At 36.5% G+C, this 18,016-nt stretch overlaps 1 protein-coding gene across 8 annotated transcripts in view; it reads left to right on the forward strand.

Annotated features, from left to right (window-relative positions):
• The window catches only part of IQSEC1 (IQ motif and Sec7 domain ArfGEF 1), a 328,601-nt gene that overhangs the window by 263,869 nt on the left and 46,716 nt on the right, over nt 1-18,016 (forward strand). For all 8 annotated transcript variants that reach the window (XM_062586053.1, XM_062586054.1, XM_062586055.1 and 5 more), the window contains 2 exons: nt 11,767-12,049; nt 14,882-16,146. In XM_062586053.1, coding sequence (XP_062442037.1) covers nt 11,767-12,049; nt 14,882-16,146 — 1,548 coding nt within the window. The remainder of the gene's footprint in view (nt 1-11,766; nt 12,050-14,881; nt 16,147-18,016) is intronic.

Here is an 18,016-nt window from a genome sequence, read left to right on the forward strand (position 1 = left end):
CCTGGGAGCAAGAGTTACGGAGCTGTTTTGGGCATCTGCATACTGCATCTAAATGAAGCTGCTTTTGAAGCATATGCTGCAGTACAAACTACCCGTGACTCTAGTTCTGTGTATGTGCAATAAACTCTCTATTGTTAAGTATTGCTTCAAAGTATCTTATAAAATTATTCATAATATGAGGCAGAACTTAAATTTTTATAATATATAGGCTTTGTAACGAGAAAATTCGTAGCTTACAGTAAGCTTTGAAATAACATTTATAGGTTGCTGAGACAGGACTTGCTACCTGTGTTACTTTTTTATTGTGATCAGTGAGGTGGGTCAAGCTCCTACTGAAAGCCTGCCTTTAATTCCTTACTATCAGAGAAAGAGCTATTAAAATGTACAGGCTCAGCATAAAGGAGAGGAAATGTAAAAGGAAGGAAGTTTGTGAATGAGAAAAAGCATTTGTCAGCTCTTTGATTCAGAGGCTGTAGGTAATCATCTGGGGTCTTGTTTGGACTGAGTGTAAGGAAAGATTTACGTGCGGTAAGGAACTGTGTATTTTGCTGAGTATGTCTGCAACTATCTTCTGTGTTTGAACGCATTGCCCAGAATCTAAATAATATTTAAAACATTATCTTTACTGCCAAACTGCATACTGCAAACATAAGATCATCTATCATATTGTTTCCTTAACTACTACGCACTGTACAGTTCGATACAAACCTAGGGTATGTTTTAGAGGATAAAAATCTCACTTTTATGAGGCTCTCTGTGATTAAAGACTGCTCTAGCAGTGATTCTCTTGCAGTAAGTTACAGCATAGATCTCCTTCAGTGTGTGAGGAGTGCTCAAGGTCAGTTCCCATTCTCAATGAATAGCAAAGCTGTAAACTTCATTGGAAGCAGGAAAAGGGCTTCAATGTTTTCATTTATCCATTTTCTTTCCTGCCAGGTGGGAGATTGTATGCTTTTGTATGCTAGGAGTGCTTGTATGCATTCATACATGTTGAAATTACATTATTTTCTCTTAGAGAACACTTAATTGGCTTTCTTTGTTTCTCCCCCCCCTTAAACTTGACACAAGGTAACAAGTCAAAATGCTGGGTTTGCATCGTTTTAAGATTGAGTGGTATTTATGTATGACTACATAGATATACATAGGTATAAGTGTGTATGTATAAACATATACAGTAAAATAAGTTCTTTTTCTTCTTTGGCTGTTAACAGTTCATCTCCCATTTAGATTTTGGCTTTTGTAAGTATATCGGTCTATAACCTCATAACATTTACCTGTAGCTTTAGGGAGAATCCAAACAACTGCTAGAAGTTGAACAGTCCTTTCCATTCTGATCTTAAATTTAAAAGTAGAAGAACTGTAGCAGATCACAACTTCAATCCAAGTGAGAGAACATTATTCTGTGTTTCAGTCACACTCTTAAAGCACACTTCAATAGTTAATGACTGTATATTATTAACTAACTGAAATGGGATCTCTTGGTTGTTCTAAATAGTTTTTCTTTAGTCTAATGTTTGTTTGCTACGTAAGTGGAAAATATAATCTAAAAGAAATACATTTGTGAGGTGATCATGACTTTATCCAGTATCAAGTAATGTTTGTTTTTCTTGTTCCTGTTCTGTGGGCCTTCTGCATGCCCTTTAATTGATGATTCTATATATCCCTCTGCCAAAGGATGCAGATGTACTTGAAGAAAAAGGCTGGCCTGCTCAAACTTTTTTCCCAGCTTTGTATAGTGTACCTTATTTACTATCACTTCAAATGGTAAAGAGATAAAGTGTTAAAGTGAGTCAAATGATAGAATTTATCAAGTATATTTGATCTAAAATTATATTTTTCTATACATGAATCTATATATGAAATTTCAGTGCCTAGAACACTTTCTAACTCAGTACATAACATTTTATTAAAGATCTTTAACTCATTTTCATACTCTTATCAGCCTATAAGATAAACATCAGCCTGCAAAGAGGAAAAAAAAAGAGTATTGTCTACCAAGGCCTGAATGGGAAGATAAAACTGTTTAATTTCTTACAGAACTTAAATTTCTGTCACAGTGTCATTCAGCATCACCTCTTCCTCCAATTGGCTTGACACAACAGCTGAAGCCACAGCAGAGGTGAAATACAAGGTTGGCTGGTATATGAGGCCAAGGCCAATTTGCATTACAGCAAATACTGCTTCAGCTGTGCATGCAAATCAGTTCTTTTTCAGCTGTAGAAACTAAATCTCTGTTTTTAAAATTAGCATTGTATAAAGGTCATGTCAAGATAATATCTTGACATGAATATCTTGACTAACACGTTAGTATCTTACTATCTTAAGTGTATGTTGCATGTATCACATATACACTAAATAAGAGAATTCTAAATGCTGAATAATGTATTTGAATAAATAATGAATAGTTGAGGTCAAATTCTGCCATGATTTTGTTGAAAAGCTCTGCAAATTTGTGAAATTTCTTTTTACTGTGTAAGAGTTTACACAGGAGGAACAGGATGAGGTCTGTAGCGGTAGGTAGATTTTCACAGACTTAATTAAATAGTCAGATGCCACAGATACACTTAATTGTTAGCTTTAGTCCCCATAAGAAGGTAAGCACTCTTTTGAAGCCTACGTGACCTTTTCTAATGTTAGCAGTCTTTATTTATGCTAACACATCAAGAAGCTGACCATAAAAATTCTATAAAACTATTCTAAATTTGACAACTCCTCCCAGTTACAAGCCTAAAATTATTATAGTCTCCTTCTGCTAATAATATTTCTCTCTTTTTTTAACAAGTGTAAAATGTGAAATACAGTCATTGCTAAGCAAATAAGTATTTGGGTGATTAATACGGATTAGGCAGGGCATGACATTCTCTTTCCTTACTTGGGGTAGAAGTTAACATTTCTAAGCTGTGTGCAAGTCTGTTGATACTGTCAGATTCATTTGATATTTTTGAACTGCTAAATAATGAAAATCAGATAAAACTTTGTCTTTAGCAGGCAGCTTTCATGAGACAGTAACTGGGACGGGGGGAGGGTTTTTACTCTTCTCTAGTAAATACTTATCTGCTAGTCAACATGCTGTCACTGTTTGACTTAGACAAAGATGATGTATAAGGAGTTTAACCTTCCTCCTCCTCCTTAGAAGCTGAAGATAATCTCAAGTAAGCTCTCTTCAAATGGATATTTTTAGTTCCTAAATCTATTATAAAGGTTGTTCTCAAAAATGAAAAAGTTGAGTAGATTTTTGTTTAGTTCTCTTCCTGTTATGCTTGTGTGCACCTCCTGTTTTGAAAAACGATGCGGTAATTCCTACATTGCCTTTGAAAGGCAATAGAAGACTTTCTTCTTTCTTTCTTTCCTTTTTCTTTTTTTTTCCTCCATCATTGTTAGTGGTATATAAGACTGTGGGTCAAAATGCAGGATGGAGAAAGAGGTGCATGTATGTGTGATTTTTATGACTTCGACGGGATTTTTTTAGTGAGAATTAAAAGCTAGTAGTGTCCAAATCAAGCTCGAATACTGGATTTGGACCATAGAGCAAATGAAATTTTTGCAGTCACATAGTAGTGCTTGTCTTTGGAGCCTTGATCTCTCTCAGTCAGTTGCTGTGACTGCTTTAGCCTAACCTGGATGTTATTGGCAGTCTGTCACACAGAACACTACGGAATGAAGTGGTTGCTTTGTTTATTAGTTGCTACTGTTCACTTCTGAGAAACATGCAAATGTTGCCTGTTTTGTTTTTTTTTTTTTTTCTTTTTTTCAATAATATTTAACTTCAATAAGATGAATTGCCTGGGATGTTACTTTGATGTGCATTCAAAGGTTTCGTTTGGTTTTAACAGAAACAGCTGAATTGCTGAAGTGTATTCTTGGCAAAATGATTTGGTCAGTATTTCTTTCCTGGATCAAGGCCTTTGTCAGTGACTGTGAATACTGTTGTCCATCATGATGACTTTGAACTTTTGGCAGTGTATATTTAAAGGTAGATTTGTTTGTTAATCTTACTGCTTTCACTGAATTTGGGATTCATTTAAGTTCTATATAGAACTGACTTTTGTTTACTAGAACAGTACAAAACAGAAATGATAATGAGAACTAGATTCTAATCTGTTGCAAGTGGTACTAATAATATACTTCTCTTCAAATATTCTCTCTCCAGTGGGGAATACTGTAATGTAGAAAAAAAAATATTGAAGAACTAGTTTGTGTGAACTATATAGAGCTAATTTTACATTTTAATAAGTTACATTAAGAATTTTTTGTGGAGGGTAATTTGAGATAATACAATGCACCAGAACCTTAATTAAATACACTTCCTCATTTATAGTAGAATGCACTACAGGTATTGAAATCTAAGTCAGCTTTGACACAGTGGGTTGTACCCTTGTGTCACATGAATACTTATGTTTGGATTAAGCTGCATATGGAGAGTCACAGTTTTATTTAGCAATATTTTCCTTCTAATTGTGGTTTAAAATTTCATATTCAAATTAGGGCTTAGTTGCACTTGCAAGGACAAAGTTATAGGCAAGGAATCAATTTTCTTAAAGATTTCTCCCTATGTGGAATGCCTAGATTTGGCCTAAACATTTTTGACATTCAAATGTTTTTTCCAGATTTTGTATAGGAAGTATCTAAGCAGAGCAGCTGCTCTAGCAGCTGCCATTGGGCCTCTCTGTTGTTTGGAGCTAGTTTCGTGAGTGGCTTCTGGGTGCGTTCTCCAAGTTAGGGTAGAGAATTTGGATCCATTTCAAGTGGATATATATAACTAGGGAGTTATAATAGGAGTTTGACTTTTTCAATCTCCCAGTTTAAAAAAGAGGTAGTTGGGTAGAAGAAATAGGTAGCCCTTCTTTCTTCCTGGGAACTTGGCCATATTTATATAGAATATTTATTTTTGAGTGGGATGGAAGTTTTATTGGGACTCATTTGTGAAATGAAGGTTTCATTCAGAAAGCTTCACTGTTAGGTTTGCATTTAAATCCATTTCATAAATCATATGGCGGAATTCCAAGGTGTTTAGATAGTTCATTTGTAGATACCTTGTTAATGTTTATGGATAGAAATGTTTCTATGACGAACAGAGGAAGAAAATAAACATGTGGAATTGTCCTCTTGGTAAATATAACTTAGAGTTACATGCATTTTCCCTGGAAATAGGGAATAAGTGACATGGCTTCAGGGAAGAGTAAACAAGTTAATAGTAGAGAAGGGACAGATTTGATTGAAGAACATGAGGAACAATTTGTGCAAATGCTTCACAGTTGCAGCAAAATATGAAATCCTAAATGTGTAAGTACTTGGGTTCTGTTTGAATTCAGGTTATGCAAGCTCCCTGGAGTCTTGACTGCCATCTCTGGCAAGTGATGCTCCACCACAGTGATGCTTTACTAATTGTCTGCTTCCTGAAAAACAGAACAAGATCGTGCACAGTGAAACTGAGTAATGGTTTTACCATCTGATGCTGACTAGAATGATTCCTAACTGACTGATTCTCATACTCTACTTGTAATGCTTGTGCACATCTTCCATGGTTTAGGGGTGAAAGGATTTATTGTGTGTACCTTTTGAGTTCTAGTTCATTATTTTATGGAGATGATAATCTATGGACACATTTTTTAAGAAATAGAAGCCCAAATGTACTATGTTGTCATACTACTTTTCATTATTCAAAACAGTTTTTTTACAGAATGAACATAATGCTGATTGGTTCTCATGCATTTGCCATTCAATTACTAGGTCCTGTTTTCAATTTCGTGTCTTTGTATTGCACTGTTGAAAATCCATTCTAGAGGAATGATGAAAATAAGTAGTGATTTTAGAGAAATGGTAAAATCATTTCTCAAACCTTTACTGTTTTGCTCAGTGGGTCATTTGGTTCTATTTTAAGATATTGCATGCAGTTTTGGTTTGGCTTTTACATTATTTAGAAGCATGTTGATTTTCTTTGTTGTTTTTATTTACAAACAAAATCTACAGCAACTGGTCTGAGCATTTGGATGATTTATGTAGCGTATGTTCTCACCATCCTTGCATTTTAGTCCTACATACACACTGGGACACTTCACTACTGGTAAAATGTGAGTTTTTTAGGGTGAATGGGAATAAATCCTGGCATTTGATGTTATTGAGCTGTATATTTAATTTTTATGTATGCGTCGTCTTAAAGATAAGCTAGCAGGCCTCAGTAAAAAATGGATTTCGTTTTTTTCTGGTTTCCATCTCTTTCTTTCATAGTGTAGTCTTTCTGAGAGTTAAATATCTGTGCCCCTGGATCTAGACTCGCAGCTTCTCTGATCGTTTTGCTGTTAAAATACAGTAGTGGTCTAAGTGATTAACTAAGTATAGCCTTTGTGATCAGAAATATTAACTGAAGGTATAAATTGAGACACAGTGCAGTAGAGAAGGTCTGCCAGGTTTACACCAGGATAAGAAATACTGTTCTGGTCATGGATTATAAAAACTCCACTTGCAGCTATAAAGGATATCTTAAGCTAACTGTACCACTACATTTGGGGAGTGACAGATGGATGAAGGGGGACAGATCTTTTCCTTAATTCTTGAGATGAACCTGCCACCTGAAGAGTGGGAAGTAACTTAAAAAAAAAAAAGACCTCTTTCTAATTAGCATCATTAGCATTTCTAAAGAGCGCATCCACTTTATATTTTGTTCGCTTGGATCAATTGTATTCTGTTTTAGTCCAAAAGATACAGCCATGCACCATGTTATTCAACTTTGACATGTAGACAAATTAGTTAGAAAATCGGTTTTTGGCAGACGCTGCCTGCACGTTGGTGTTGCTCTTTGGTTCAGGCACAGCAGTGAGCCTTGATTCTGTAGCTGCTCACGCTCAGTGAGCATCATAGGCAAATGCAGCGTGAGCCGTGCTGCCAGCTGACCCGTATCTCACTGCCCTGCTGATGAAGCAAACACGTCCTACTCGCATGCCCGTATGTTGCTTCAGTTGATGTATTCTAATTTAAAACTGTTTATGTAGCACGTGGCTTAGGTCTTGCAAGAAATCTAGAGGTGTGCGTGCAAGAAAAGAAGAAAATGCTTGAACCTATCTATATTTGATGTTTAAAACTGGTTTGTATTCTTTAGGAAAAGTAAAACTGATCTGATTTTCACCAATAATTTTATATATCTGTGGAGATATTTATTTATATACTCAGTCTGCTTCCCTTTTATTGAAGTCTTTTTTCTTCCCAATATTGTTAAAATAGCGTTTTGTTTCTCTTAAACATTATTACAAGTTGATGTCTATGCAGGCAGATGCTTCCAGTGTCAACTTCTGGTAAAATACTGATTCAGTCAGTGCTGGCCACTCTTCCAAGGAAGTAATTTAGATGTAGAAAGAAATAGGTTTCTCATAGCTCTATTTTAAACTTTTGTTCATGCAAACTCATGTTCATAGTACTAAGTATTTTAAATACTTAAATTTCCATTTTCACTGTTTAGCTGCTTCACTCTACGCTTTTCTGTAAAATACTGGCAAGAAATTTTTCTTTTTTCTTTTTTCTTTTTTCTTTTTTTTCCTGGCTCAACATATAATGAATCTATTTTCTGCTGAGACAGGAATGTGATAAAATTGGAATCTGAAAAACAAAAGGTTGAGTTCATCTGTTTTCCTTTGTTCTGGTATTACACGATTGCAATACTGAACATACTGAAGTTCTCCCTATGCCATTGTATATTGCAGAGAGAGAAACTAAATTCATCCATTAATTTTTTTTAAGTACTGAAATTATCAGTTATTCCACCAGACATGTAGATGGCAGATGTCTCAAATCAGACACCGATATTAAGAAGTTCTATTCCTAGTACTACCTGGCACTGGGTCAATGTTACATTCTCTGTTTTATGCAGTGCACTGAATTTAGATCTAGCTCTTTCTTATAATCTGTGATTAACTTAAAAACTGCCTTTTACAGAAGAGGAAAGTGATACACAGAAAGTAACTCTTGTGTTTCTGGAAATGGTAATTCCTTTTAGAAATACAAGGTGCCTGCCTTGAGATAACTGGAAACTAGTTTTCAGAGGTGTTCTGTGCTTAGTTGATGATTTGACTTTATGTGGATTTGGAATCCTAGAATGTGTAGTTCTGGAAGATCAGGTCCTGAATATTTCAAGTTAGAAATCCAAAATTAGCAATAGTTTTTTTGAAAATTTGGGTCCGCTTGCTGCATTCCTTGCAATAGAGCTGAGCCTAGAAGCTAGGTCCTCTGACTGAAGTCAGTGCATGTCATTGCACAGCCATCACTTGTCTGATGACATTCCAGTTTGCGTTGACTTGCCGTTTCTGTATCAGGGGAAATAGAATAGTGTTGGCTCTCTCTGCCTGACTAGACCCTTTCTTTAAAAATTTAGAGGAAGGTGATTAAAGAAACAGCAGAAGCTGTGTGAACTCTCATTTGCTTTATCTTTATGTGTAAATGCATTTTTTGGAACTACACAGTAATATAATGGCTTCTTTAAAAGTTCTTGTATTTCCTCCTCGCCCTTTGGTAGATTTAAGTGGAGAAGAGTTAATAAATTCAGCTGTGTAGATATGATCTTCCAGCCATTAAACAACTCTTAGCAACAGGAGAGTGTACAGTTTGACCTAAGAAGCTTGTTAATATGGGGTGGTGAACCCCATTACTACTGTGAACGTCAGTCTTTTCATATGTGGTGATGATAAAAGAAAGCATGGAAATATAAAAATGGGTAGAAGCAAACAGAGTAGGGGACAATACAAAATGTTAGAGCTGGAGAAGCTGAAAACAACTGCTTCTGGTTATTGAAGAGATGAGGAAAGAGTAAAAGATCACAGAAATTAGTATATAGCATTGGCGGGGAGGAAAGGGCAGGAGAGAAAAAAAATCTACTCATCCATACAAAAAAAGGCATGTGCAAGGTGGACACGTAATATTGCACTGGAGAAGTGTGTAGCTACTCCCCCGGTCACAGGGATCTTGCTCTAACTGTTGTTGCAAGCCTGCAGCAGAGCCCCTGACGTTGGTGTGTGTTTCGGCATTTTCCAGTGGTTCCATCACCGAATAGATGAGAGATCCTTCTAAGCTTGCTGTGCTTGGCTAACGCCTCGGCTGCTGTGGCTCAGAGGAACCCCTTTCACATGCAGCCTTTCAGAATAAAGGTGGACAGGATGATCTGATACGATACATACTGCTGCTGCACCGGGTTCTGCCTGCGCTTACTCCGTGGTGGAGCGATGAATTTTGTTGCCTTTAAAACTTCACACAAGATCTGTTTATTGAAATATTTCTCCTTTTTAAAAACATACAAAGTAGTAATAAAAAAAAGCAAGCTTTGCCAGCAGATTTTCCGCTTTATGAAATTACTCTTACAAAGCTTCTGCTGATTTTAAAATAATGGACAAGGAAGGGTTGAAGGAGAGAAAACCTTCAAGTGTGTGGTACCACTTGTGCATGCTTGTTTGCTTTCAGGATCTATCATGCTGTTGTGCAGGAGGCAGCATGTTGTAAAAGATAATTACTTCCCTGCTTCAAAGTCCAGACATGTGATGGCAGGGAATAGGCCTATGAGCAAAATGAGATCAGGCATTGCAGTCATTCAAGGATTGTATTTGTGTCTGGAAAAGCTGCAGAAGACAAACTAAGAATGAAGAAGAAATCCTCAAACTTTAATCAGAGTCTGAGGTAGACCCCCTTAAAATATTTTTCTGACAAGGGCTGTAACCTTTTTGTTGATTAGATTTAAAAGGTTATTAAGTGATCCTTTGAAGGAATCATTACTAAAATGTTGCATGAGATTATAATTAAGATAAAATGATTATTAAATAGTGCCCAATTTACGGGAGAGGAAGACAAAAAAGTCACAGAATCTAAGGAGGGGGAAATACTGATACTTGTTGACTTCCTGCTTATTACAAGTGTATTCTGAAACAAATATCCCATGCTTGTTTATAAATAGGCTTTTAATTAGGAACCTCTGATGAACAAAATAGTGTGGCCTCACAAGTCAGCAAAAGGAATGAATTTTGTTATAAAAAGATACAATATGAAGCATTTTAATGTAACATTATTTCAATAGATATGTTAGAATGATTTGTTTGTTATTAATGGGTGGTTACATGTTTTCAATGTTGCCAGCAAAACTCTGGATAATTTATCATTTTTGAGTTGAAAGCCAGCTGTATCATAGAGGGAAAGAGATTTAGTTTCCTGTCAGCTTCCTTTTTGGAAAAAGTGATGTGTGCAGACTAAAAGTATTTCCAGCTCGGGTAAAGTATGGTTGTAAATGCCTTTGGGGAGAGTCATATTTTGATGGGCAAAGAAAGGGTTTGCTTTCAGTTTTACATGTTTATAGAAACATTTTAAGAAATCAAAGGGGCTTTTTTCTCCTCCACTTACAAAACAGTAGAGGCTGTTGAAGCTCGCGGAGTTTTGTCGGCGTTAACTTGCTGAGCTCTGGCAGTGCAACCCAGTGCCGAGTCCCGGCTCCCTCTGCGCTTTGAACTGCTGCGCGGGGGAGGCGCGATCGCGACGTTTCGTTTCTGGGAGGCGGCAGCGGGCTTCTACGTCTTACGTTTGTATACAGGTGCGAACGAAAGCAGCATGTGAAATAAAAGGCCTGGGGAGAGCGTGGGAATTTTTTTTCCTTTAGAGGATGTATCTGTTCTTAAAACAAAAGGTAGGGAAAGTACTGCAAATGCATGTTTATGTGCTGGGGCGAATGTGTGTTTCCTAAGGCTTTTGAGTGATTAAAAAAATGAAAATTTGTTTTTCTATCAGTGCTCTGTGCATACAGGATGAAGCAATTAGTAAATATTTATGTGAAATGTATAGAAAAGAAACAGTGTGGAAGAGTCAAAGCACAGACACTATTGCAGTGTGAGAATGTCTTAGTGTAAATATAAATACAAATCAGCACTGAAGAATCACCATTACTTCAGGATAAGCCTTGACTAAGATTCAGTTTTGAAATCATCACTGTTGTGTGATAAAGTATTTGGTGTAAAGTATTTTTCTTTCCTTTATTCCTTAGCAGTAACAGCAATCATGTGAAAATATTTTATTTGCCAGATAGCTTCTATTGTGTATTCCCTACCTGAAACTGTTTTCCTTTCATTAGGTAGAAACATCATCCCTTGGGATGCTTTACAATAAAGCATGCCAAAAATATCCCATGTGAGCGTTCTTTTGCTAGCACAGAGATAGATAAGAGTTCTCCTGTAGGTTTTGGTTTTTTTTCCCCCCTGGCTTTATTTTCTAGAAATGTAGTAGCTCAAAAGATCCATTAAATCTCAAATTTACTTTGAATAAAGGTAAAATAATACTTTTGTGTTGAACTGTAATATAATGATACAAAAATACTGTTTTATTTATGCTAAAAAGATACAAATAGGCATCTGTGGTTTTGAAGCAGACCGGCTTGGAAATGGGTGTAACAAAGTCTTAAGAAATGAATAGTTTTCATTTATTTTACGTGGCAGTTAAGTGAGTTATTCAGGATATTACTAATAATTGCTATGTAAAGTTAAATAATGCTTGAAATCTCCATTTTCCTGCTTGACTCATGCTCTAAGGATGACCTCTGCAACAAAAATAGTGATTTGCTTAGGTTACAGTGAAAACTATGTATTTGACATGGTACCCACATAACCCTGTAACAGCTACATTTGCATTTGAACACAGTGTGCTCAGTGTCTGCATAAAATGATACTTAGCAAAACGATGCTATTAGTTGCTAAGAATTTTGGTATACAGTACTTATTTGAGGATTTTCCTGTTTTTTCTTTGTCCATCTAGTGTTGAGGGCGAGGCTCCGAGTAGTGAAACTGGCACATCTTTGGATAGTCCATCTGCTTACCATCAAGGACCTATAACACACAGTTCAGCTATAAGCCCAGACCATTACGATCATTCTGCTTACGGGCTGTATTCTGTCTCCCCTGGGCAACAAAGATCTCGGAGGCCGAAACTTCAGCACTCAACATCCATACTGCGAAAACAAGCAGAGGAAGAAGCTATTAAAAGGTCAAGATCACTTTCTGAGAGTTATGAACTCTCTTCAGACCTACAGGATAAGCAGGTATTTGAGCTGTGTTACTTCATTTATGGAAAAGGCAGCATATCTTTAAGCTAGGAAGAATCTTCGGATAACTTCAGTTGTGATGCTGAGAATACCATTTTTTCTGTAACCAACTTAATTCAATATAAGCATAGTATCACTAAGCTTTCTGACTCTTTCTCTTGTTTCCTCTCCCCCCTCTCCCGCCTTCTCCTTCCCCCAAAGAGACATCCTAAAAGATGTTAATAACATTAAAAGTAAAAACAGTTCTCCCAGGAATTGTGATTTCATGTTTGGGACTTATATTGTTTATAAGAATGTAACAATGCAAAATATTTATCTAAGAAAGTGAGTCATTTTAAACTCAGGATGTCTTTGTTGCTACTGAAAGAAAGGAAGAAATTCTTGCCACTAACATACTCTCAAATCTGTGGGATGAATTTGAGGTCTTTGCCTGGTTGAGTAAAACCCAGTAAAAATCCTACAGATTTTGCTAAGAAATGGATAGAAGCTGTATAAATATGCAAAGCCCCACTGAACCTCGATTGTATATTTCAAGCTTTACTCTGAGTATAGTCTTATTTGAAAAACTTTTGTTGCCATACAATTTCCGTATTCATCTTTTGAAACCAGTATCTTGAGAGTTCAAGTAAGCAAATAGGGTGTATACACTTGATTTCAGTGATAGCTGAGCAATAGCTCACGCATCAGTATATGTTTTTGTTAGAGATCTTTTTTGCTAAACAATACTTCGTTCACTTCAAATCTTTGTGGTGTGTTGCACAGTCACTCCAATTCATACGTGAACATGGACAACATGAAAGCAAAGGACTGCAAAAGGGAAGTGAGCTATTCCTGATTTGGGGCCATATATTCATAGCATGTTAAATTCATGTGGGTTAAGTCTCATTTGCCATCTGTTTGCTTTTCCAAAAGTTAAGCTTGTGCCTGCTCTGCTATTAAACCGGACTTCTTTCTGGGCTCTGAAATGTTACTTGCCTTTCTACCTTCAGCAGTCATTTTTGCTAGATATTGCTTAAGGGATTGCTGTAAAGTGTTAGGCTTACTAAAGAGGTCTCCTGCACTGTGGATATTCCACAGAGCCTAATTCTGCCTGTCCTTTTATGCCAGTTTGACAGAGAATCAGGGTTGCAGATGTTATTTAGTATTTGTTTAGGGAGTCCTACGAAGTAAAAAGTCGCAATGAAGATTGATGCCTGAGAGTTGTTTACTCCTTATGAAAATATCTTCCAAGATTTCAATAAGAAATTTAAACTATTTAGGAAAATGTCATAAGACTTTAACCAAAGGCAAGATATGCATTAAAAAATATTAGGAATTTTAGCCATAGGTCTAGTAAATTATGTAGGTAGTTTCCAAAATATTATTGATTTAAAATTCTCACCAAAATTCCCTAGTTTATGATACTCGATGATGTTATTCTCTATGTGAACTTAAAGGACAATAGGCTTTTTTGCAGGAATGAAGTCCAGACAATTTTTTAGATAGATTATTTTATAGAATTTTAGATTATATTTAATTTTTTCACCTAAGCTTTACAGGTTTTCTTTTCCTTTCCTTTGACATTTATTTTTGAAAGGGCAACTAAATTAATGAGTAATCCATAGTTTGTTTTGAGATTAGTCCAGCAGAATAATCTCTTACAATGCATTACCCACATGTGACCTAATGTATACTACTGATAGAAGTGGTAGCAGATGTATGACAGAAGTGGCAGGGTTGTGATAGTTCTTAATTGTTTCTTCTCTTCTCTGCTCTTTTCTTTTAATAATGAGAATGCCATACAAGTTACGTCATTTCGTCTTCGGGCAACATGTAGTATAACCCCCACTTTAGGACGAAAGACTAAATGACATGTTAAAGACAGCCTATAAAATTATTCAGAGAATTACAGATTTCAAGCTCAGAGATCTGTCATAGGTTTTTGCATTTGGTTGGACTAAGTTTCAAGATACAGTCAGAGGGGCATTTCTTTAGCAGTAGTCCTGTTCTGAGCAGCTAGCTTCCTCGGTTATGTCAGTAACTGTGCATAAGAGTTTATGCAACTGGATACAAAAGAAGATCAGTGATTCAAATTTAAAAACAACCCAGCCCAAAAGATCATTTTTAATGTGGAAGAGGAATGGGAGCTACTGAGCCTTGCGGCAGCACTGAAGAAAAAAACCTTGTGCAACTGCGCCCAAATGGTAGACCCAATGGGTTAGAGAATATTTTTAGTAGCATGTAACTGCAGAATGGAGAAAAAAGCCCTCTGTGCATTAATATCTGAACTTAACAGTTGATTAGAGAGGTCCTTCAAGTACGAGGTGTGTGTGCATGTAACTGAAACATAGTGACTGATGGAAAAAGTTACCTGGATTTGGGAGAGTGGAGAAATGGCATTTGAGTTGTTTAAGTGTTATGAAAGTTGCATGTGTATAAGCAAAAAAGCTGCCAGAGAACTGGCATTTTGTATGGGTCATACTACACATACTGATTTGTCATGGGTATTTAGGAACTAAAACTAGGTATTCATCTGGTTCAGCGATTTCAGATAAGTGATATCCTTCGTATTTTGGAAGGAAATGTTTGAAAAAATCTACTTAGTAGTAGTATTCCAAAGTTATTGACATGTAATTTTCTCTAGGTTAAATTTATAGCATTTATACTGTTATTTATTTTGCATATTCATTTTATTAATTGGATATACTAGTAATGTTGAATGTAATTACAAAAATAAAAACATGAAAAGTTCTTGAAAATTATCTTAAAATCTTTTTTTGCATTTTGAAGATATTTGCCGTGTTATAATCTATCGAGTTACAAAGCAATTGTATTTCTTCTTTTTTATAGGTGGAAATGCTAGAACGGAAATATGGAGGCCGTCTCATAACTAGACATGCTGCTCGTACTATACAAACAGCTTTTCGCCAGTATCAGATGAACAAAAATTTTGAACGTCTTAGAAGTTCTATGTCTGAAAATCGCATGTCAAGACGCATTGTACTCTCCAATATGAGAATGCAGTTTTCCTTTGAAGGACCTGAGAAAGTCCACAGTTCTTATTTTGAAGGAAAACAAGTTTCTGTTACAAATGATGGGTCAAAGCTAGGATCCCTGGTACAATCTGAGTGTGGTGACCTTGGAGAGTCAGCCACAATGAAGTCTCCAGCAGCATCTACTGATTTTGCAGACGCTATAACAGAACTGGAGGATGCTTTTTCCAGGCAGGTGAAATCTCTTGCAGAGTCCATTGATGATGCACTAAATTGCCGGAGTCTTCATTCTGATGAAGTCCAGACTCCAGATCAAGTCAGAAGTCGTGAAATAGAAAGAGAAAGTTGTACTCAAACTAAACCAGCAGTCCATAATGTGGATCACAGGAAGCTTGATGAGATGACAGCATCATATAGTGATGTTACATTATATATTGATGAGGAAGAGTTATCCCCACCCCTCCCCCTTTCCCAGTCAGTGGACAGACCCCCCAGCACAGAATCTGATTTGAGGCTCCGATCAGTGAACTCTTCTCAAGAGTACTGGTCCATGACCCACAAAGATGATAAAATAGACACTGATACAAGCTGCAGGAGCACCCCTTCACTGGAATGTCAGGAACAGAGGATGAGAATGGATCATCTGCCATTGCTAACTATCGAGCCACCCAGTGACAGTTCAGTGGACTTGAGTGATCGCTCAGAGAGAGGTTCATTAAAGAGGCAAAATGCGTATGATCGAGGAATCACTAGTCAACAAGGAAGCCCGAAACACATTCCTCATAGTATTCCTGCCAAGATTATATCCCGAGAGGAACAGGAGGCAAGACACAGGCCTAGGCCTATAGATAGTCATTTGGCTATTAATGGCACAGCAAACAGGCAAAGCAAATCGGAGTCTGATTATTCAGATGGAGATAATGACAGCATCAACAGCACTTCCAACTCTAATGATACAATAAATTGCAGCTCAGAATCTTCTTCTAGAGACAGCCTAAGGGAACAAACCTTGAGCAAACAAACGTACCACAAAGAAACTCGTAACAGCTGGGATTCCCCTGCTTTCAGTAATGATGTTATCAGGAAACGCCATTATAGAATTGGACTGAACCTTTTTAACAAGTAAGTGTACAGTGTTTCCTCCTTCTCCTTGTGTTTGGTAGAATTGCAGCCACTGGACAAAGAATGTTTAACTTGTGTCAGGTAAGTAAGACTGTGGCCTGACATTGGCTTTTCTGTAAAAGAAAGAAAGAAAAAAAAAATGCGTTCTTTTAGTGGAGATGTGGGAGATGTTTAAAAAAGTAACACTTAAAAAAAAGAAAAGAACTTTCTTGAAGATCAGAATAGACAAACATGGCAATGGGCCATTAGGTCGAACAACTTCTTTGCCTGCTGGTGGTGACCGTTCATGTTAGAGGGACTTTCAAGTAAAGTAGATATCTTCACAGTTAATCTGCTTCAGAGGGGAAAAAAGCAACTTTGTATTATAGTAAACTATTTAAAAGGATCGGATCCTTTCTTGTTGAAAATTTTTTCTTTCGTTCTGACCTATTTTTGGTGTTTGTAGATTCAATAGACTAGATTCAACATTTTTTCCTGCCCTAGTCACGTAGGTGTGGAAAGCTTGTTATATGGGCATTAAAAATAACAAGCAATGTGAGATGACTTTTCCTGTTTAACTTAAGCAGAACCTGAAATTTGTTCAGTAGATTTCATCAAAACTTGGGTACTAAAAAACAGTGCACCAAATATACTATGCCAAAAATTTTAAATACAGTATTGTCAAAGAATATGTGTTTCTGTCCAGGTCTATTAATTTTCCCATTTATGGAGTTTAAAATTTCTATAAAGTAACTTTCTTGAGCTGCTTTATATTTTATTGAAATACTTTTGACATTACTGCATGGCTGTAGAAAACCATGAATATTATGACAGAGGGTAGCAAACAATACACGTCTGAAATTGTGTATTCGCATTACTGGAGTTGCACACATTTCATCTGAAATATCACAATCCTAAAGTAAGGATGGGTCGGTGCTTGGCACTGGAATTCTCAGAAGCCTGACCGGCCGGCGTCCCTGCCTCTAGCACAGGCATCATCTAACTGCCTCCTCAGACCTGCTCTGGCACTAGTGCTTATAAAGCTGCTCAGAACACTCGGATGAGAGGTGGCAAGTGACAACATCCATTTAATATTTTTCTTCAAAATAGAGTTGGCAGCTCGCAGTGTTGTTTGTAGAAGTTTTTAAAATTCTCTGCAGACTATTTAAGAATCTATGAAAACTGTTTCTGAAAAGCTAGGAGATATTTCATAGTGTGTTGCCATAGACCTTGCCTCACAATTTTCTACAGCTGAAGTTCAGCCCTTCTTTTTAGCTAACAGTTCTGTGATTTGTTTTGTTTGAATTAATAGGTCAGTGGTTCTTCATATAATAAATATGTTGTAACTTTGGAAATAATACAATAATTCTTTTGTTGCCTTAACATGAGATTATGCATTACAATGCTAAGCATGCATCAGGCAAGTTAGGCTGTAAAAAAGCTTTCAAGTTTATTTTTAAATCTTTGTAAAAGAAGTTAGTAGGCCTTTTAGGAGTCTTTAACCAATTGTAAGTCAAAGGATCTTTGCAAACTCTTGTGCTCATGAAATAGACTAGGCAGGAAGGTGTGGTGGTTTGCTTTTTTAGGATATTTGAAAACTGACATCCTTTGGTGGAGGGAGAAGGGGCTGGTACTGTCTGGCTGGTGTTTAAAATACTTAGTGTTTGCTCATTATTTGTGTAGTAATTAAGACTTAAGCAGTCTATGATCAGTGAACTTGAGGGTTGATAATACAGTCTTTTGAGTAAATTGCAGAAGGTGGAGGAAAAAGGGTGAATGGAAAAAGTGCTCAAGCAACATGCAGAGATGAATGAGCATTGGAAATTGTCAGATATTTCCCAGTCATATCAGTAGAAGGCTGTGTGTGAAAAATAAACATCAAAAATAGAAC

This window comes from Rhea pennata, chromosome 12 (genome assembly GCF_028389875.1).
Source record: "Rhea pennata isolate bPtePen1 chromosome 12, bPtePen1.pri, whole genome shotgun sequence".
NCBI lineage: Eukaryota > Metazoa > Chordata > Aves > Rheiformes > Rheidae > Rhea > Rhea pennata.